The following is a 22825-nucleotide window of genomic DNA, read 5'->3' as shown; positions in this document are numbered from 1 at the left end:
TGTGTGTGTGTGTGTGTGTGTGTGTGTGTGTGTGTGTGTGTGTGTGTGTTACACAGTTTGCCGAGTGGTGCCTGGGCTATGGAACCCACGGCTGCCGCATTCCCGATCGGCCATACTCACTGTTTGAAGGTAAGTGTCTTCACTCCGCCCTGATCCCCTGTCATTAGGGGACACCCCACTCCTGTCTGTGTTCCATGGTACGCGTTAGAAGTGTAAATCACAGCCTCTATTACGATACGATTCGGTATCGATTTCTTACAGGAATTTGATTATTTTCGATACTTAAGAACTCCCCATGATACAATACGATACGTTACGATACGATACGATACGATACGATACGATGAAATCGTCGGACGTAGGATCGATGCATTGATACATTTTGATTATTATTTACACCCCTTGTAAGCGTCTTCACACTATCCCTATTCATTACATTACATTTCATTACACTTAGTTGACACTTTTATCAAAAGTGACTTACAGGTATGTACAGGGTGTTGTTGTGGTATCAGGTGCCTTGCTTAAGGGCATGTCAGCCATGGATATGTGGTGTAGGGGAGGGTAAGGGTTGTGTTCGAACATGCAACCCTCTCATCGTTAGACCACCACCCTACCTACCATTAGATCACCCATGTCCATGTTCCATCCATCAAATCCAAAGCCTACAGCCAGGGGTTAGTAGCCCCCAGGCTGCATGCTGTGCTGTTTGTCATATGGCTCTAATAACCTTCCTTCAAATGATGCCCAAAACTGTGGTCTCTGTTGCCGTGCTACAAGCCAGGGGTGCATTTCTCGAAGCCATAGTTGCTTACTATGTTGGCTACTTCAATTTCCCATGGGCAACTACCCAAGTTGCTAACTGGCTAACAACTACACTTTTGAGAAATGCACCCCAGAGCTTGTCACTATCGCAGTGCATCCATCCTTATCGCACTACCTAAGTCAAGTTGGCTTAATTGTCAATTTCTTTACATGCTCTGGTTGTACAAAGAATTTGAAATTACGTAAAGACACTGCGATAAACATTTGTTTCAGGTAGGGTACACACACACACAGCCTCACGCTCGTGCACACACTATTCAAATATTATTAATTCCTTTTTTAATATAGTAGTGGCAGTAAAGAAGATCGTATTCTTCAAGAAGGAGTGAGCTTTTTAGTGTTTTGTCTCGTAATTAGCATAGATTTAGCTCAAATTTATGCAGGAGACAGATGCAGTGTTAATCTCAGAAAAAACACAACGACATATTTTACACAATTCTGTTTGGCTGAGACGTAATTTTCACCATGACCACCCAGAGCAAGCTAAATCCGAATAATTTTTCCAGGAACCACAAATTCTCAGAGCCTTACACAAATTGAGCGACGACTAAAAACATCACGTAGCGAACCCTGGTAAATCAAGGTTTTTTTCTTCTTCTTTCTCACCCAGGGGGAAAAAGCTGTAATATTCTGTGCACGGAGGACAATTAAGAACCAAATGCTAAATCACAGAACAGGATCTACAAATTCTCAGAAGCCAACAGACGCTGTTCTGAGAACATAACTGACCTTTATCCTGGCATTATAGTCACAAGATTTAAACTCGTAGCTTGGCGTTTCACAGAGAAAATTAGCACAGTGCTGATGTCCATGAATAAGAGGTGTCGCTTTTTTCCACCACCTTGGTTGAGCCGAATTCATTGGTGATCCAACCAAACAGCCGTGTATTGAGCCAGCCCATCTCCTCTCATCTCCTCTCATCCCCCTGACCACCCTGTGCCATCCTATCTCCTGATGCCTGTTGTTGATCTAGCTTGGCATCATGTAGCCATTAACCCTCTGGCAAACTTTCCGCTTTCTGAACTTCTATACGTTGTGGCAGCCGTTGCCATGGTAACCAGTAAAACAGCGCACAGACTGGCTTTGGTTTCCAGACTGGTTCCCGGGGGTGGGGGAGGGTACGGTTCAAGATGTGATGAGAAGGGAAAGGTTGTTGGAGGGCATCTATGATCATTCATGCAAGAGATACTCCACCTTGCCATAGCAGTTGTCGATATGAGCTATCCGTAGACCTGAGCTACCAAGCCTTTACAACCAGGTCTATAAATTAACTTTTTTCATTGCAAGCCAATCTGGCTATTAGATGTTAAATCTTACCAGGCAAATACACACTCACTAATGTGTCAAAGTGGCTAGTGCGTTGGTCTTTTCTGCCAGCCAAATTGAAATCTCACCAGCATTTGGCCGGTTAGCTGGTGTTAATTTAGACTCCTGATTACTAGGGGGTTAGACTTTGGAATGCTAACAGCCTATTGGTAGCTTGTCTCGACCAAGCAGCCCATCTTCACTGAACCCCACTCTGCTGTTATATTATATTAGACGAGCCATGTCGAGGTGAGGTTACCTGAGTCAAACGGCCTTCTGTCCGTGAGATGTGAATGAGAATCGAGTCTGGCTGGCTGGCTGTAAGTGGATCCGCCCTTGAAGCTGGTCGGTGCTCCTGGGCTTCAGGGCTGACGCTGCACAACCATGCCACGCTCTCCCAGCCCGCAGCCCTCTGAAGTGATGAACTAGTTCTTATGAAATCTTCATTGCAATCTGCTTTAGGGATGGTAGCTACTAGGTCGGTATGGGGGATTTGGGTAGGGGGATGGGGGTGGTCAACATGATTTTCAGAATTCAGAACATTATATCTTCTCTAAAGTTCACAAGTTGTGTTTTTTATGGCTGTACATTTTGTTTTGTATTGTTACACTTCCTGTCCTAAACTTCCCTGTGTGTGTGTGTGTGTGTGTGTGTGTGTGTGTGTGTGTGTGTGTGTGTGTGTGTGTGTGTGTGTGTGTGTGTGTGTGTGTGTGTGTGCACACGTGTGTGTGTGTGTGCACGTGTGTGTGTGTGTGTGTGTGTGTGTGTGTGTGTGTGTGTGTGTGTGTGTGTGTGTGTGTGTGCGTGTGTGTTTGTGTGAGTGCACATGCATGTGTGTGTGTGTGTGTGTGTGTGTGTGTGTGTGTGTGTGTGTGTGTGTGTGTGTATATTTATCTTATAGGTATGGCAGGAGCAATCCACTTCCTCTCAGACATCAGTGAGCCAGAGTCGTCCTGCTTCCCTGCATTTGAACTTTGACCCCGGAGAGAGCTGAACCTTAACCCCATGGCAAGATGCAGTGTGGAGCCAAGAAGCTTGCAAAGGACTGAGGGGGGGCGGGATGGAATGGGATGAGATTGGAATGAAGGGGTTTGCCGGATTGCGATTGCACTCAGAAGCGGGGCCAGGAATTGTGGCCTTTTGGGGGCAGAGATTGTGGCATAGCTGTCTGAGTGTCTCTACCTGAGGGCCATTGGGTCATCAGGAAGAGTTTGAGAGTTGAGGAGGTGAAGGCGAGGGCCATTCTTGTTGCCACAGGAGCCAGACCTAGAGTGTTTTTGTAGGCACTGATGCAAAATGAAGGGGAAAAAGTAAGAAAAGGAAATACAAAACCTTGAGCGAGTCCCAAGCCTTCAGCCTATAGGCTAATGTCTACAGAAATGCCTAAAAGTGGCCACTTCTTGTCTTCTTTTTTATGTGTCGCTTGAAGTCTATCTCTGTGTCTCAAATGGTGCACTTGTGCACTTAAGTGTTAAGTGTTTCAGTGTGCATGGTGTATTAATTACGTACTGAAACATAGTGCCCGAAGTGTACAAGTGCACCACCTGAGACAAGAACATATGACCCAATGATGTTAGTTGTTTGTCTGTTTGAGGGACGGATGGTGAATCATCCTTTGTCACATGATTTTTTTTTTTATTTAGTAAGGATGAGTTTTTTTTCATCCCTGCAATTTGCTTATGGGTGAATTGTTTCCATTGTTTAACTAACTATGTACATGGATGGAATCTTGTTCACTTCTGCATGCTTGTCCTGTTCCTGGATATCTGTGAGTCTGTCTGTGTCTGACTGTCCTTTTGTGCGTTTGTCCTTTGCTAAAAGCTTGTCTGTGCTCTGTGATCATTTCTGCACCCCTTCCTCCCCCCCCCCAAAAAAAAACCCACCTTGTTAGTCACCCCTGTTAACCAAAGGGCAACTTTGTTAGTCAACCCTGTTACCCAAAGTCAACCCTGTTAGTCAACCCTGTTACCCAAAGTTACCCCTGTTGCTGTTGTTCACTGCATGAAACAGCAGAATTTCTCTTCTTGTCGGAATGTTGTCCCTGCATGGCTTGAACCAAAACAAAGCAGCATCCATGTTTAAGATGGCCGTGATGCTGGAACGCCATGGTTGTGTCTTCTGTACTGTCTGTACTGTCTGTCTGTACTGTGTGTACTGTTCGTCAGTCACGTCAGTGTCAGTATCGTGATCTGCGTCGAGGAAAGTTAACGTTCATGAAATGAGCACTGGGGGAAAATACAAAGAGATTACTTGTTTACTGACTTTTTATTTCCTTTGTTTCGGCAGTAAATATTGTTTCCCGGTACAAACAGTGTTACTTCTGAATGTTGCAATAAACTTGATTTGTGCTTGGTTAATGGCTTCTTTGTCTTGTAAATGCTCTCTGTATATTACGTAAGCCGTACAATTCTAATGTCAACAATGACCTTTCATATTACAGCTTTGTTTCTTATCGTGAACTCACAGCCGTAATATGAGCCTTGTTTTCATTTCATATTCAGGGATTAAAGGGTTCAAATGTAGTGGTATTGCTCTATATTTAGCTGATCTTTGTTTTGGTTAGCCCATTTTTTATTTCTTTTTTCATTTTACTGTAAGTCCTAACCATACATCATTTAAAAAAACAATTAGCGTGTACTGTAATACACAACAAGGTTAATCATACCCATTATGACTGCATCGGGCCATGCAAAGTGAAGTCGCCCTCTGCTCTCTCCTCCAGGAGCCTCGTAAGACGGAGGAGGAGGGATGAGCACAGGGGGTGGGCGGGGCGGCGTAGTAGCGTACCGTAATGCAGGGACTTCATTTAGCTGGCTCATTAACCTTGGAGATGGGCTGTTTGTCTTTAATGAAGTGAGTCCTGCTGGCCTGGAACGCAGCAGGGGCCTACGGCAAATAAGGCCAACTAACTAAAAGGCAATGTGGAGAGAGCACTGGGGGAGCGCAGCACACTTTAGGCCGAGCCAGACAGACAGGAACGCAGTGGGGAGCACTTCATAATGAAGAGGAGGAGGAGGGGATGAGAGGTAAAGGGGGAAACCAGCGGTCAACGTCTCAATGCAAAAACTACTACAGCAGACAGACAGAACCAAGTGCATTACTAAGGTCCCCCAAAATGAGGCCATGGCATACTTTATTCTGACGTGCATCAGGAATAAGATGCAAGACATACAGGAGTGCCGCAGGCCCCCCGGAAGGCAAACTTTGTGATAAATTTACATATACAGTATCATAATTATGAGCTAGAAATTAAGGATAACTTGTCAACCAACTGTACACAATACAACACATGACTTTTTCCACTACTGTTTCCTGTCAGAATTCTGCAATTTTTCACTTTTGGCCAATCAGGGGCCCCCCCTGGCAGTTGGCGGCCCTTATGCTGCAGCCATATCTAGCCTGCACATTAATCCGGCCCTGGCTGCGTGGAGCACTTGATGAGGAGGAGGCGAAAAGCAGAGGGGACAACCAACATTCAACATCCCTCACCACAAGTTTCTACTGCTATTACCACATTTGTAAGCTCTACAAGAATGAGGCCATGGTATGCCATTGCATAGGCCTATATAGTTTTTTCTATACAGTAGATTCATATCAGGAAAATGATGTTCCAGTGAGGGTCATAGTTCAAATGGCAAGGGAAGATTGCCCTCCATACAGTATATCTTCATGGGCCTTACACAGTGGATAGACTTTGCTGGCTTAAGATGGGCTGTGGGCCCTAGGCTACAGGCTACTGTGGGCCCCCACTGTAGAGAAATTCTATGATAAAATTGAGTGCATTTGAATTCTGAGCCATGTCTGGCCAGTTCATTAATCCTACCCTGGACATAGATGACTTCAGTCTTGAATCAAGAAAAAAAAAAAACATTGATGTGGATCAAAGTCCTCCGTCCACACCAACAATGTCCCTGAGTGATTCTACGATTCCCCTACGCTTTTGGCAAAAGCAAAATGTCAATTATCAGTATTTTTTTCAACTAAATGACCTAGATGTTTACATAGTGTATATATTTAAGTTTCCAAACAAAAAAATTGCCAAGCTTAATCTTAAATCATTTGATAAATACTCTAATGAAAGCGAACATTTGCTTAATTATTTTGTCAACAGTGTTATGGACAAATACTATGTCATTTCAAACATATATAAAAAATACTACAGAGTTGAAACAATATATGTTTGAAAGTGCTTATGTCCCTTAGCAGTAATGTTGTCATTAATCTGTGCAACTGATATAGAAAATGTGATTGTTGAGCTTCATAAGTAGGATTTTATGAGTCACTGTGATACAGACTGACACATTTTTCATCAGAAATCCCTGTAACGTCTGATTTGAATATAGTCACCCTCCTTACACAAGACTTCCTTCTCCAGAGATAATCCCTAGTGTATGTTCATAGGATTTTTCCAACACATAAGGGATCAATAGCGCAAAAACACTTTCAAAACAGTCAACCGTGTTACTCAACTGTGTTACGGTCAACAGTGCAGGGGAACAAGTCGGCACTTTTTTAGGAGAAAAAAACAGAGCAGACAAACCCAACTCCCTAGAACACAAATTATTTTGTTTGTTTGTCTGTCAATATGGATATAAATTGGCAAAAACATACTCCTCCTGAACTGTCATCAGTGTTGCCAGATTGGGCTGGTTCCCGCCCAATTGGGCTGCTTAGGATGGCCGTGTGCGGGTAAAAATTGCATCTATCAGAAAAACCTTCCCACTGCCATATAAATCAATAGAATTGGGCGGGTTTTTAGGGCGGATTTTGATCATTTTTTTGGGCTGGAAATCATCAGCCTCATCTGGCAACCCTGACTGTCATACTTAATTGTAACACCATTGACGGTAACACCGTTGACATTTCAGCCATTTTTATGGTGCTGTGCTAACTGAGGACCTCAGAAGTTCCACCACAACACCTTAATCAATTCATGTATCTGTATGCTTTATCTGTGTTTTTCTACATGTGATTTCTAATTCAGATTCTTATGAATATGTTGATAACACAGTTGACAGGCAATTTTCCCGCTATGAGAACATGAAAAAGAATGGATTAAATTATGGAAGGATGGAGCTCAAAATTTACCAAAAAAGTCTTCCCGTATCCTGCCAAAGAGGTTATGACATCACGTGATGTTATTTGTATGGCCTAAGACCAAACCATTACTGATTTATGGAGGAGGTTTCAGACCGTGACACGGTTAACACAGTTTTCGTGGACACACACAAAATGGCAAATTTCATGTATAATGGAAAGGACAGTGGTCTTTCTGACAGTTTTGTCATATTGTGATGATTACTGTGAATCAACATTTGCAATCGTCTTGGGCAAAACAAGTTTCTTTACATGCTAATATGAAGACTGAATCTGACATTTGGAAAACAGGACGGCATGAAAACGCCCAAAAACAGTATTAAATATTCATTCTTGCTGAGGGAAATAATGCTATGTCTACACTTTCTGTATTATATGAAAGATAAATGTTTTCTTATGTCCAAAACATCATTGGATGCAGTTAATAGTTAGTGGAATTGCCAAATAAAATCCACGGACTTAAAAGTGTAGGCGAATTAGAGAATCACTCCCCTACTTGGTCATACAGTAGTTGCCCTTAATGTATATTTATGCAGAGAGATAGAAAGAGGGTCAGTTGTTAAGATTTTGTAAAGTGAGAGTACAAGGAGACAAAGACAAAGATACTGTATGACTCATATGTTCTTCCACTAGATGGCTGCTGAGCCATGTCATAAAACAGCAGAGCCATAACAGGTAAGGTTAACGTGCCTTTCATTTGGGACATTCTACCATGGTGAATAATACAGTCTCAGATAACTTTAAAACCCTTCGAACAGAAATTAAAATGTTATTGCGTTGATGCGACGATTGGTACATTCTGATATAGTGGGTTAGTCAAATAGTCAAGTCGGTTTTATTGTCAATTTCTTTACATGCGCTGGTCATACAAAGACTTGAAATTACGTTTCTTACTGTCCCATGCAGACATAGACATAGACTCTAAAAAGAGGAGGTAAGTGATGGAATATCAGGAGATACAAGTGATTAAATAGCCTACGTGTTTTACTGAATTCTCGACATCTTAGGTTCCTTGTGCAGCATTGAGGAAAATATTTCTACGGTAAGATATCCACTTACCTTGGCTTTGTGTCATTTTGATGAGGTGAAGTCTTGTTCAATGGTGCCTTACACTGTAAGGCTTACAGCATTGTTATCGTGTTGGCCTGCGGCATAACTTCATAAATAGTCTTTGTTTCTTTCGCCATTTAGGAGAGAGAAATAAAAGACAACTCAGTTTCATCAGCCTGGTAAATGGCATGGAACCATGGCTGTAAGTGATAGGGCAATTTACTGTGAGAGGAAATGCATACTACCAGTCAGGAAGATGGGTATGGGAAGATGGGTAAAGAATGGAGATACATAAGGCCCTTTTCCACTGCCTGTTTTCTGGTAGGCCAGACTCATCCGACACTTTTTGCTTTACGAATGAGCTGTGTCGTGCCCAACTGAAAAGCAAAAAGTGGCGGCCGAGTCACGCTGTGTCGAGCAGTAGGCCTACCAGAAAACCAACAGTGGAAAAGCACCTACAGTTGAGGACGATATTATTAGCCCCCCTCCTGAAATTAGTCATATCTCTTCATTGATCATTGAGAATGATCATTATTAATAAATGTATGTTATTCTGGAAACGAGTACACCATGGAGATAGTATCCAATAAGTTAAATTTGGACTTTTCCATTTTCACAATGAGTTTAAACAAAAAAAGTGTAAAAATGGCAAGGACAAAATTATTAGCCCCCTTATCATTAATAGTCAATACAGTGCCATTTATGAACAAAAAATGACACCAGGCACTTTGATTAGTTGTTAACTATGTTGGCACATGTCCTACCAGGGATTTTGGCCCATTTTTTTCATTGCAAATAGTTAAGCTGGTCCAAATTGCATGGATGTTGAGGATGGACATTCATTTTCAGCACTCTTCAAATACTATCTAAAGGATTGAGGTCTGAACCACTCCATGACCATGGTTTTAGTATCCTTGAAGAACATTTGAACTATTTTGGATGCAAGTTTTGGGTTATTATCTCATTGAAAGATCCAGTGAAGAGCTTAGCTCCCTCTATGAGCATATTTTTGCAAGGTCACTTTCCACATTCTATCATAATTTTCAGTTTTTATGGTGCCGTACACCCAAACAAGGTTTCCTGTGGCTGAGGCTGCCACAGAATGATGCATCCACCACCATGTTTAATTGTGGAAACCATCTTATAACGATTCAAGGCCTATCCCTTTCTTCACCTGACAGAAGCAGAATTCATGCATCAAAGCAGGTGCAATTGAATATCATCAGATGAAAGCAGAGACGTTCAAAACTCATTTTGGACTTTCAAATGTTCACAGGCAAAGCTCAATAACACTCTGATATGCACTGCTTTTAGTAAAGGGGCTCTTCTGTGATGATGGCCCCAAAGCCCAATATGATGACAAGCCCTAACAACTGTCTTTCTTGGGGGGGAAAAAACCTCCAGGTGAGGCCAGGTCAATAACAATCATCTAGGCAGGTGTCCAATGCTTCTTTGGTCTAATGAGGCTAAGCAGTTTCCACAGTTACACATAGTGGAAGGGCATCACGTTTAGTCTGTTATTCAGCCTCAGACACAGGGAGTCTGGGTCTGAATCTGGATTGCTGGGTCTTCCAACAACATTATAACCCAAAGCATACATTTAGATTTGTTCAGAGGTTCTTCAAGGACACTAAAACCATGATATTGGAATCACCCACTCATAGTCCAGTCCTCAATCCCACTGAGAGTCTGTGGTTAATGTCTATGCTCAGCATCCATGCGATTTGGACCAGCTAGAACACTTTGCAGTGAAGAAATGGGCCAAAATCCCTAGTGGGGCATGTGCCAACCTAGGTAGCAACTTATCAGAGCCTGTTGTCAGTTTTGGTTCATAAATGGCGCCATATTGACTATTAATGATCAGGGGGCTAATAATTTTGTCCTCGTCATTTTTGCCCTTTTTTGTTCAAACTCATCGTAACAATAGAAAAATCCAAATTCAACTCATTGAACATTATCTCCATCAGTGTATTTGTTTCCAGAATAACAGAAACGGTTAATAATGGTCATTCTTCCTGAGAAATCAAGAGAAATGTCTAATTTCAGGAGGGGGGCTAATAATATCGTCCTCAACTGTATACATACTGTACAGTGCTGCAGTTGACACAATCAGGATAGCCAGGGCTCTGAGAAGGCAATGCCATTTCCTGACCTGACCTTTGGCATAAGTGTCAGAGTTTCTTAGTTTCAGAACCAGTCTCTCCCTCTCTCTCTCTCTCCTCTGTGATCTGAAAGCTTGACCTTGACCTGGAGTTTCAGATCAGCGCTCACACACACAAAGCAGACAAAACATGTCCCTGAATACCTGACATTGCAGCCAGGCGGTAGGGCTAAGTGCACAAGCGAGCTCCAACCACTGCTTAAGGGCAGAGATGAAAAGGGCTTTTACTTGTCGACCTCCTGCCTTTATCCTTTATGCACCCCTGACAATGTGGCAGGACTACATCATGCCTGTTGCAATTCACTCAGGGAATTTAAGGTGAAGGACTAAGGAAGGAAGTACCCTTGGGAATAAAGCTTGAATCATATATAAAGTATGAGTGTTGGGATGGAATGGCAGGTACGCCATGTTACCTGGTACATTATGCTAGGATGGGGTACTGGGGGTAGCCAGGCCATGTTACCTAGTACATTATGCTAGGGATGGGGTACTGGGGGTAGCCAGGCCATGTTACCTAGTACATTATGCTAGGGATGGGGTACTGGGGGTAGCCAGGCCATGTTACCTAGTACATTATGCTAGGATGGGGTACTGGGGGTAGCCAGGCCATGTTACCTGGTACATTATGGTAGGGATGGGGATGGGGTACTGGGGGTAGCCAGGCCGGGCCCTCATAGTGACTCAACACCTTCACCGCTGCTACCAGTCGTCGTTAGCAACGTCCTTCGTACGAGCGACTCAACTCTCTCTCGACAGCGCCGCTCACCACTAAATCCAAGGGAACGGTAAGACGGTCTTAAGACGGTCTCAAGACGGTTAGCAACGTCAAGAATCGAGAAACGGACCCCAGGTCACTTCAGCCATGTATGGAGGTGGAGGCAGAGGTAAGGTTGGGATTGAAAGGCAACCCTCTGATCTTTTCACAGGTTCATTTGGCAGGTAGAAGATGTGTTGACCTTGTGGACTTCCTCTGAGTCGGTGACACTCAAGAAGGAGAATTCCGGGCGGTGCTGTGGCGCAGCGCGCTAAGCCCCCCACATTTGGGTTTACATTGCCCATGGGGACCCCGGTTCGAGTCCGACTGGGGTCATTTCCCGACCCTCCCCCATCTCTCTCTCCCAGTCATTTCCTGTCTACTCTCACACTGTCCTATGATAATAAAGGCCAAAAAGCCCCCAAAAATACTTATAAAAAAATAAATAAAAAAAGGAGAATTCTCTAAGTTTGTAAACACTTTTCAGCAAAACTTTGACCTTTTTGTTAAGCACTTCAGATGTGCACAAGGTCTCCCTTCAAATGAATGGGGGGCGCAATTGGGCTTGGCCCCTTAGGACCTGTGGCCACAGGGTCAATCTAGTACCCGCTAGGTAAACACCTCTCTTCCTTTAGGGTGCATTTAGAAATTGGTGTCTGTTAACACAGCATTGCACATCTGATCAAGCACATTTGATCTAGTACATTAATTATGTATTTTAATAATCATTGTCAATCATTGTTAAGTTTGCTTGACTTTCTAATTCTGTGAAACATTCTAATTCTGTGAGGTTTTCGAGTGCCCTCAACCACTTTGGTGCCCCTAGGCAACCACCTTATCTGCCTAGCTCCGGCCCTGTGTGGCCTACTGGGTGTGGACCTGGTCGGTCCATTCATCAAGCCACCCCTGATTTCATCCAATCACTTGTAATTTGCATGAAAAAGTCTTTAAAGGAAGAGCACCATTATAACATCAATGACAGAAGTTGTAAACTGCTCAATCATTACGTAGCACAGTCCACACATCCATCCATCCATCCATCTTACTTAAAATATTCAGCTGTTCATTCAATTATTATTCAACACATATTAACATGTCACCTGTCTCCATGAACCATCTACGTATCTGCATTCACCAACGTCCAAATCTGAGTTGCACAATGTTCAGGTCTGCCCCCATGAGTTTGGGCTACAGTAACAGTCTTGTTCAAAACTGCATAGAAGAGAAGAGCAGTGACAGCAGAAGGTGACAGTAGTTAATCTTGAGGTGATTCCTTGAGCAAGAGCTGTCTGGTTAAAGTCTGAGGGCAGATCAAATACTCATAAATGGGAAGAAGAGAAGAGAAATTGGAACTTTCATCCCTGTCAGGCAGTCTCAGGATTCAAAGACACCCCACCAGTCAACATTTCTGTCTAGCGATGACTCATCAGCTGTCATCAACGTTGTGCTGCTACATTTTACATTTTACTCTTACTTGAGCTCAGCAGCACTACAGGGGCCTCTTCTGGTCGCTGCTCCGTTGTCGTGTCCAGGGCCATATTAAGATGGCATGGGGCCCCTAGAGTTCAGGTTTCTGTGGGCCCCCAAGAAGGCAAATGTCGTGAAAATGTTATATAGACAGTGTCAGGGCTTGACACTGGCGCCTGCCAACAGGTCAAATGCTGGTAAAACTTGGCTGTGGCTAGTAACAATTTCAGTGTCACTAGCCAATTGGCTCATCTATTTTGCCCCTTGTGTATCGATTGTTTGTAGGCCTATTTAAGTTAAAGAAAAAGCTCAGTTACTCTGTTTCTATTTGTTTGATTTATTTCCATGTACAGAAAGCTATGCATTCATCTTCTGGCTTTAGCAAATTGTCTTCTGAAGTGAGATGTACAGTATCATGATAAAGAAAACAAAAATCAAATTTGTGGCTAATAGAATAGCTGAATGGCTAGTGACTTGGGGAAAACACTAGCCACAGTGGCCGGTGAGTGAAAAAGTGAAAATGAAATGTCAAGCCCTGGACAGTGTTATTATTACAAGCTAGGAATTAAGAATAATGATAAGGATGCAATGTCTACCAACTGTGCTCAACATGACACATGAATTTTTCGAAATTGTATCTTGTCACAATTTTGCAATTTTCACTTTTGCCCAATCAGCCTGTGTGTTAATCCAGCCCTGGTCTTGTCTCTTCATTACCTACCTCCACATTCCGATTTAGGGCAAAGTAGTGTTTTGCACTCACTGTGCCACCAAATGATGGTGCTAATAATCAGTTATGGTCCTATCCTATGATCCTGTATGCAAGACACTGTACAACAAACTGAACTGTGTTTCGATTGAAGTAGTCTCTCCCCCCAATATGTGTGTTATGGTCTGTGATGCCATTTCTGTTAGGTAATTGGTATTGAATATTTCATGTAATTTCCTCATATCATTTCCAAGGATCCTGAGACCATAGGGCACCCACAAATCAAGGCACTGTGTATGGATGAAAGCTTTATTTTTTGTAGTTAGCGACTGTTTTCGAACTTTCTTCATGGCAACAGTAGAAACAAACTATGGCCAGTAAACATATTAAGCAAAAAACATGAAGCTATTCAAACACATCTGGCACCTTCTCTCAGTTGCATAGATTAAAAAAGTGTCAGAAAAAGATAAATATATTAGCAAAACACAAGCACAACAGTATACAGCATAAAACATTTATTTCCTCAAAATGTTTGATCCGTCACATTGAACTCTGCATTCGATGGATGTAGCTGTGCTGCTGAAGCACTACCCTCTCTGCACGTCCAGGCATTTGCAGTGCAGTGATCCATTCATTTGGCTGATGCTCGGGGCATCCAAGTTCACACTCATGAGACCAACAGTATACACATAGCAGAGACCATACAGTTGCTCACTTTTCATACTAGGATGTATCGAGGTAATGTCTGTCATGGTACACTGCCAAAGCCAAATCCAATAAGTCCACTCGGCCGTCACACAGCTACGTTTAAAAAAAATCCTAACAACCTTTGTGAGCCAACATGAGCAATGGACCCTTTCGAAGACGGGAGCTTGTTTGTGTTTGAAGGTTTTAGAAGTGCAGGGCGTTCCACTGTAAAAGGCAAAGAAGGAGGGAAAACTATCAAGACTATCAATGTGCTCATTACATCATTACATGACGTCTTATGTCATGAAATACAAATACTTCCCAGTTAAATTCTGTCTGTTACGTCCATGGGTAAATGACGCTAACATCTGTCATCACTAGAACTAGTTTGAAGTCCGGCTGATTGAACCACATAGATGAGCAGCTCACCCATGTAGTTCAACAGCTGTTTGCCGCAATACTTTTTTTTAAATTGAAAACTTTGATATCAAGAATCCATGAAACAGACCTCTCTTTTATACGTATTAGTCCCTCATTTGTGAGTGTTTCTGTTTCACGTCATTACAGGGTGACACAAGAGAGTCATCCAAAAAGGCTGTGCTGGTCCAGGAGGCACATCACAGTCATTCAGGGTGTTGTGTTCAGGTGCTGTTGAAGCTCCATGGTGTAGTGTCACCAATCCAGAGTACAGAGCTGAGATGACCAACCCTTCAGGTCAGTGACGTTCTGTGGTAGAGACACCCATCGTGGCGCACCACTGAGACACAAGGCGTGTAGAAGACACCAACAAGGAAAAAGACGTTCTTTATAGTCTCTTCATAGCCCATAGTGTCCTGTCCCATCAACATGTGGAGGGTATAGACACAGGTCACTCCTCGTCGTCAGCCACATATACATTAAGTTCTCCAAATAGTACATGCCCCCAGGGATGAGCAATATAGAGGCTTGTGGACAACACTGGGCATATTCGTCCCATCTCCTCCCGCTGCTGGAATACTGAACAAAAGTGTCCTTCAGAACGCTGTGCTGTAACAGCGGCAATAGCTGTCATAAGCTGACACCCAGAGAGAGATCGGCCTCGGGGATGTGGAGAGAATGCTCTGCAATCACAGGCAGGGGTGTCGACAGAGGGGTGGTGTACAAAGGGGACAGTTGTCCCGTGCCCAGGGAGGGAGAGAGGGGTCCTCATTACATTGTATGTACTGGGCTGGGGGGGGCCCTTTCAGATGACTTTGGGCCCTTTGGGCCCGGCCAAAGCTCTCAGCGGCCTGATCACAGGCTTTACTTAGAAGTGACAAGGGTGGCACCGATTTACTGTGGTGGAGTGTGTGTGTCTGTGTGTGTGTGTGTGTGTGTGTGTGTGTGTGTGTGTGTGTGTGTGTGTGTGTGTGTGTGTGTGTGTGTGTGTGTGTGTGTGTGTGTGTATGTGTGTGTGTGAGGGTGGGGGGGACACACCAAGTACTCTGAAGAGTGGACTCTAATCTATTCATGTCTCTGAAGTGTCATCTGGTTGGGATGGTTTGTGAAGACAGAGGCAATTAGCAGCGGGACCTTGGCTGCTCCCCGCTCCTGCCTCCCTCAAAAGGGACTCTTTCAACCATTCAAGTCATCCAGCTGGCTCTGCAGCAAGCACCACACCACTTTACGAGATGGTGCTGCACGCACGTGCACACACACACACACACACACGTGCATGTGCACTCACACACGCAAACGCACACACACACACACGCATGCACGCACGCACGCACGCACGCACACACACACACACACACACACAAACACACACACACACATTCTCTCTCTCTCTCTCTCTCTCTCTCTTTCTCTCTCTCTCTCCCTCTATCTCTCTCTCTCACACACACACACACACACACACACACACACACACACACGCACATTAATATGCACACATGCTCAAACACATGCACACATATACACATATACACTTATTTACACACTCACTCACTCTAGATGGTGCTAGAGTCTATGGTACCTTTTGCTACAGTTTGCGTCAAACAGACACACACACACACACACACACACACACACACGCACGCACGCACACATTCATGTACAAATTACGTGTATGCCTTTACAAGACGGTGATCGTATAGTGAGACTATTTAAGTTGGTTGCAGCTCCACTGGTGCAGAGCGAGGTGCTAGAAGCATGAAGGTCAGAGATTTGATATGCTACAAAAACACACACACACACACACACACACACACACACACACACACACACACACACACACACACGCACACGCGCACACACACACAAACACAAAAACACACACACACGTAAAAACACATACACATACACACACACTGCACTACTGATAGCTGATCGGTAGTTCAGCGGCATCTGGTGAATGCATGATAATAATAATAAAGCCGAGCCAGCTACAGCTACTCACTGATCCTGGACCAGGCTGAGAGGTGCCTCAGGAATGATAAAACTGGGAACAGCTGAGCGGCACACTGATAGGGGATCAGTGGCTCCTATCACATTTGCACTGACTGTCAGTGACTGAAACGAGGCAACATCCATATCAGCGCAGCCAGAGACACCTTATATAGGAGGAGACAAAACACTTAAGAAAGTGTCCATAGAAATCAAACGGGGGCAATTCGTAATGGCAACAACATGACATGTGCCTGCACATCTTCCACCTGTGTCTGGCAAGCTGCGCTGACATTTTTCCAATCATCTCGCCGCATCAACGCGTAAGCTTTTACGACTGCTCAAACCTGATCGGTATGCCTTCAGAGTATCTGCTGCCGGTCTTTGGCGGATGACATGTGACTCATATTGGATAGCTACTTGATCCTACATGCCATGAAGCAGCATGTGTCGTTGCGAAATGCTGCGCATGCCCAGTTCAAAATTAGCAGTAAGAAAATGATGTTTACAGCGTTACTTTCATATATACGGCCAATCCTAATTAGCCATTATACTCTGGGTTTCATTGTGATTCCAACCATATGGTTTGTGTACCGCTCAGTTGTCCCATTCCTATTTTTCCCATTCATTCTGAGATGCCTGTGGTTTTACTCATCTGAAATAGCTGCCATGAGGCATCTCCAACATGGCCGCCGAGTGAAATGATCTATGGGAAAGGACTTTGGCGCAGCGCGGATAATGGGACTTATCTGGTAGCAAATGAAGGCATTGTTTTGTTATGAAGGGAGTTGTTTTGTTTGGGTTTAAGATGGCTTCCCTAAACCAACTGTCTGGGCTCCTCTGATGCCTACTACTCAGTTACCGTGGGAACCCTTGCCTTCCCAGCATCCTCCAAGAGGATTGGCAACCACCTGTGTGTGTGTTTGAGATTAAGAACTCCGAAGCACATACTGTACACACACACACCCACGCACAAACAAGCAAGCATACATAGACATTCATTACACATCACACACTGATCCCCCCAACACACACACACACACACACACACACACACACACACACACACACACACACACACACACACACACACACACACACACACACACACACACACACACACACACACACACACACACACGGTTTAAAAAGGAAGACAACAATTTGACGTCAATAGTTTGCTGCTCAGTTACTCTGGGATTATCCATGCATGTTCCAAGTTCTGTGTTCCATGTTCCATATTCCACAGTTCTTTTCCCATGTAGCATTGTTCTGTATGTTGCTCCAAGAAGAGGAGTCCACAGACAGCTGTGATGATCTGATGTCTCAGGAACATCAGTATGTGAAGTAGGTCCTGAGCACTGTACACTGCACACAGACATAGTCTACACACACACACACACACACACACACACACACACACACACACACACACACACACACACACACACACACACACACACACACACACACACACACACACACACACACACACACACACACACACACACAAATACACAAATGCATGCACACACGCACGCACACACACTCACACACGCACACGTACATGTACACACACACAAAGTCGGTTTCTGGAAATGTCACTAATACACATACACACACACACATACACACACTATACAAAGAAGTATCTTTCCCTTTCTTCCTCCTGGGCCTGTGTCTGTTGAAGACAGTTTATGAGGAGGAGGGCAGAGTGTGTGGCGCCCCCTGCATGTTGGAGTATGTGGCCACAGGTGAACTCAGGTGAGTTGAGCATGCCAGATGCTGGATGCTGGATGCTCCTACTTCTTCTCAGTGTTGCTGACCACCTGCTCGTAGGAGGGGGGAGGGTGGTTGCAGTAGGAGGGAGGGGGCGGGTACGAGCTCATAATGTGGGGGCCGGGCTGGGCAGAGTAGGCGGGCACTATGCCGGTAGGGGTGGAGCCTCCCGGGTCGCCAAACATCTGAGGGACCGGTTGCTGGGATACTGTGTGTGAGAGAGAGAGAGAGAGAGAGAGAGAGAGAAAGAGAGAGAGAGAGAGAGAGAGAGAGAGAGAGAGAGAGAGAAAGAAAGAAAGAAAGAAAGAAAGAAAGAAAGAAAGAAAGAAAGAAAGAAAGAAAGAAAGAAAGAAAGAAAGAAAAGGTATACAGGTTATAACTTCACACGTTACAGTAAAAGTATACATATTACGCTCGTACGCATCAAGAACTTTGAGCAGCCAACTGTGTGATAAGAGATATCAGATAAAAAAGAAAAGCGTGCAGAAAATAAGACCGAAAAATCTCTACTTCACAATAAACTTCCCGTGCAGTATTGACAATTGCATGTGAAAACTTCAAATAAGGCTTCTCCGCGGAAATTATCTCGGAGAAAATAAGCAGTGCAAAAAAGAAGTTTGCACAGAAGTAGAAGACCACAGAAGAGATTTCATCATAAAATATTGTGTGCACTGCACATGTGCGTGGCCGTGTACAGTATGTGTTCATGTGTGTGTGTGTGCGTTGGTGTCTGTCCCTGCACAATTCCGATGTGAACATGGCAGTGATTTCTATAGCGCCGTGACCCTATCAAGCTTGAGTTCTGGAAAGGCCAGTCATCTGAGAGTAGGCTGACATTTCCAAGACAGGGGAAGCCTTAAAGTGGATTCTCTCAAGTTCTTACACAAGCCCATAGGTGACAAGGGCACTGCACAGCAGACAGGAGAGTGGAAGATGAAAAGATGGAGAGGGGAGATAGAGAGAGAGAAGGAGAGAAAGAAAATGTAGTAGAACAAGATAATAAACCAGAGAGAGAGAGAGAGAGAGAGAGAGAGAGAGAGAGAGAGAGAAAGCTGAAAGAGATCAAGAGAGACAGAAGGGAAGATATCAGACAGGAAAAGGGTAGAGAAGAAAGAAGAGATGATGTACTGTATTATGACACTGATTTTGAACATTAACCACACCAACATGTTCTACTTCAAGACCTGTCTGTCTCAACGTTTTCACTTTCCATGAGCATTGGTTTCCCCAGAAATTAACGTCACATTTAATCTGTTAACAACAAAGAGGGATTTAATCAAAGATGTGATACTAAACAGCGTCCCCCTTCACAAATTCTCAGCAGCGCCTCCAGAAAACTCATTCAAAGCCTATTTAGACGAAGAAAATTAAACAGGGAATTTCCTACCCAATGATGAATGACAGACTTTGACGAGAACATAAGTAGACTGAAAAGACATGCTTCCATTCCCTCCTGTGAGCTGAACTTTATATCCATAGAACTCATAAAATTAAACATCAACATATTATTCTGGTCTGGAATTCAATTTTCTGCACGACTGAGTGAAATAATGACTTGACTTATTTTTTTCTGCCTACTGATGCAGAACTATGAGATGGCGAATGGAGAAAAGGGGTTTGCTGGCCTACTTAAACGACATACTCTTGGTGTCGGAACTCAGAGAAAGCAACAATGAGGAGGTTTTAAGACTGATTTTTTGGTAAATTTCATTTAAAAGGGGCTGAGGAATGGTAAAGCAGATAAGGCTGTTTCATAAAACGATTCTCTCCCCCTCTTCTGTCTAGGAAATATGCTGAAAATCATTAGAATATGTTGTTTTAATTCCCCCAAAATAGAATAGAGGATGGAAAAGGATTTAGGCGAATGACTTCCAAGTTCTAACTTGTAAAGTTATGGTAATATAAATGCAGATTTTACTGTGTCCATCTGTAGTTTCTTGCCTTAATGCAGATGATAGCCTGGCTCTCCATATAGCCAGAATAACTTCTGCATCAATACAACAGATGCATGATTCCTGAGTGGTGTCAAACCACATGATTGGACATCATCACAAAGACAAGACATGACTGTCCAAACACAGATGTCGGAGCAAGATCTTTCTCCCAGATAGAATCAGTCAGACCGTTTGGAGGACATCACATACGTGCACAGACATGCAAACAAACACACATTCACACTGAGAGAGAGAGAGAGCGAGAGAGAGAGAGAGAGAGAGAGAGAGAGAGAGAGAGAGAGAGAGAGAGAGAGAGAGAGGAAAAGAAAGAGAAGAGAGAGAACGATGAAAAAGAGCAGTAGACAGAGAGCAGAATTGAGAGAGCTGGAGTCATCCATATTCATGTGCTCCTGCCTGGTGGTCCTCTGGAGGGGGGAGAGGGGAGAGGGGAGAGGGGGAGAGGGGGAGGGGGGAGAGGGGGGGGGGGAGAGGGGAGAGGGGAGAGGGGGAGGGGGGAGAGGGAGAGAGGGGAGAGGGGGAGAGGGTCACTCTTGAATCCTGATGATGCTGCTTCAGTCCTGGGGCTGCGTCCTAATGGACCTCCTCAAAGGATTGGGGGCAATATGAATGCTCCAGAGATGGCCAATGGAAGCTACATGCTTATACACTACACAGAGATCGTATGGGGTTGCGTCCTAATGCAGGTCCTCAGGGGGTTAGGGGTGATATGGATGACGCAGGCTTGCCTTTACAAGAGGGATCGTATACAGTATACAGCCTGTGTCCTAATGGAGCTGCTCTCTAGAGGGAGAGGAGCTTGAATGCTTCTGTACATTCTTGCCTACACCGCACATACGCTGTTTCCTAATGGTCCTCCTTAATGGTTGGGGTTAGGGGTGATATATGGGACTGGATTTCAATCCCAGAGACACATGTCTCTCAGAGCGAAACAGAGAAAATCGCCATTAAATCGACATCTTTTTTCTGGGTAATTTTCATCTTTGAGTGTTTTTCAAATTGAGGTCTCGAAAAAGCTACTCAATGCTTCAGAAAAAAGTATCAGTTTATCTAAAAGCCAACACTTTGTCTTTAAAAGTGGTAACTTCATGTCTTTTCTATGGGCCAGAGAAACGTTCAGAGTTGAATTTTCTGCTTTCTACTTTAAGAAGTGAGTACACACAAAAGGCCACAGATCCTTCAGATATCAAATTGCCATGAGCAAGGTACTATTGTTAAGCTTAAAGTCTGTAATATTGGAATTGATGATTAACTATATATGCCCCCGAGCCAACTTGTGGCCTTTTTTGTTGGTTTTTTTTTAGGTCTTTTTGCCTTTATTTGATAGGGCAGATTGGAGATGGTGACAAAAAGTGAGTGGAAGAGAGAGATGGGGGAGGATCGGCAAATGACCCGAGCCGGATTCAAACCCAGGTCGCCGGAGTAGTAACCCAGTGCCCTACCATTAGGCCACGGCAGGGCCAGCAGCCTGTTTTCTTGTGGCTGTTCACATAGCATATGCAGCCTTGCTTACATGATACAAGAGGGATCATGGGCCTGTGTCCTAATGGAACTTCCCTCCAGAGGGAGAAGGGCGATATTAATGCTCCAGCCCTGCCTATATACAGCATGCACAAAGGGATCATATGGCTATCCTCCAGCCTCTCCCTCTCAGCTAGCCCCACTCAGTGGGGATAAACAGTGCAGTGCCAGCCCCAGCCATGGCTCAATCGGTAGGGGCATTTTGACGGAGCCCGGGTTCGATTCCAGGCCTGAGGTGATTTCCAGATCTCTCTCTCCCACTAGCTTCCTGTCATACATTGTCCTGTCAAATAACGAAATTAAAGCCCCTAAAAAAAACCTTTAAAAAAACCCTGCCGTACCATAGTTAGAATTAAGGATGGACCGATATATCGGCCGGCCGATATATCGGGCCGATATTCGCATTTTTTAAGTGTATCTGTATCGGCCAATACACGTGTGGTTTTGGCCGATACGCAATATTTATTATTTTACGTTATTCAGGTTTTTTACAGACACTTTATTTTTGTATTACCTGATTGTTAGACACCACTTGATTGTTAGAGTGGGTTTTTAAATGTTACAAGTTCTACCTCAATTTGATAATGTTAAATAAATGTTTCTTTTTAAATTGAGACCTGGAATATTTGTCATATCGGCCCAAAATATCGGGTATCGGAAATCAGGTATCGGCCAAGTGTGATCGCATCGGCCATTAAAAAACCTTTATCGGTCGACCCCTAGTTAGAATCCTGGGGCTAAGAGAAAATACAATTTGAATTCAGTATTGAAGTAAATACTTTTAAGCATATTGTATTCTTGGAGGGAGCTTTCTAAATAAACCTGATATGAGCAGGGTCTGCTTCTCCTCTCCTCTCCTCTCCTCTCCTCTCTCTCTTCCCTTTACCTTTTTGCTCCACTTCCACATGTTCTCTCCTCTGTAATTTCTGTTTTTTTCTTTTGTTTCTTCTCCATATTCATCTGTTCTTTTCCACTCCTTCTCCCTCCTCATCTGATATGACCTCTTTTTTTAATCTCTGTTCGTGTCTTTCTTCTCTCCTCTCCTCTGCTCTGCTCTCCTTTCCATTCTTCTCCTGCCATGTGTTCTCTCCTCTGTTAGCTGTTTTTCTTTC

At 43.9% G+C, this 22825-nt stretch overlaps 2 protein-coding genes across 2 annotated transcripts in view; one reads left to right on the top strand and one right to left on the bottom strand.

The window, feature by feature from the left end:
* The window catches only part of lancl2 (LanC lantibiotic synthetase component C-like 2 (bacterial)), a 92623-nt gene extending 88142 nt beyond the window's left edge, over nt 1-4481 (top strand). Inside the window, exons 9-10 of the mRNA XM_063207218.1 lie at nt 57-129; nt 3032-4481. Coding sequence (XP_063063288.1) covers nt 57-129; nt 3032-3108 — 150 coding nt within the window. The 3' untranslated portion in view covers nt 3109-4481. The remainder of the gene's footprint in view (nt 1-56; nt 130-3031) is intronic.
* Nucleotides 4482-17892: 13411 nt separating this feature from the next.
* The window catches only part of vopp1b (VOPP1 WW domain binding protein b), a 92575-nt gene continuing 87642 nt past the window's right edge, over nt 17893-22825 (bottom strand). Inside the window, exon 5 of the mRNA XM_063207217.1 lies at nt 17893-18448. Coding sequence (XP_063063287.1) covers nt 18264-18448 — 185 coding nt within the window. The 3' untranslated portion in view covers nt 17893-18263. The remainder of the gene's footprint in view (nt 18449-22825) is intronic.

The sequence above is a fragment of the Engraulis encrasicolus genome, chromosome 9 (genome assembly GCF_034702125.1).
Source record: "Engraulis encrasicolus isolate BLACKSEA-1 chromosome 9, IST_EnEncr_1.0, whole genome shotgun sequence".
Classification (NCBI taxonomy): domain Eukaryota; kingdom Metazoa; phylum Chordata; class Actinopteri; order Clupeiformes; family Engraulidae; genus Engraulis; species Engraulis encrasicolus.
Note: the sequence above shows the minus strand (reverse complement) of the source record. Positions and strands in the feature narration are given on the sequence as shown.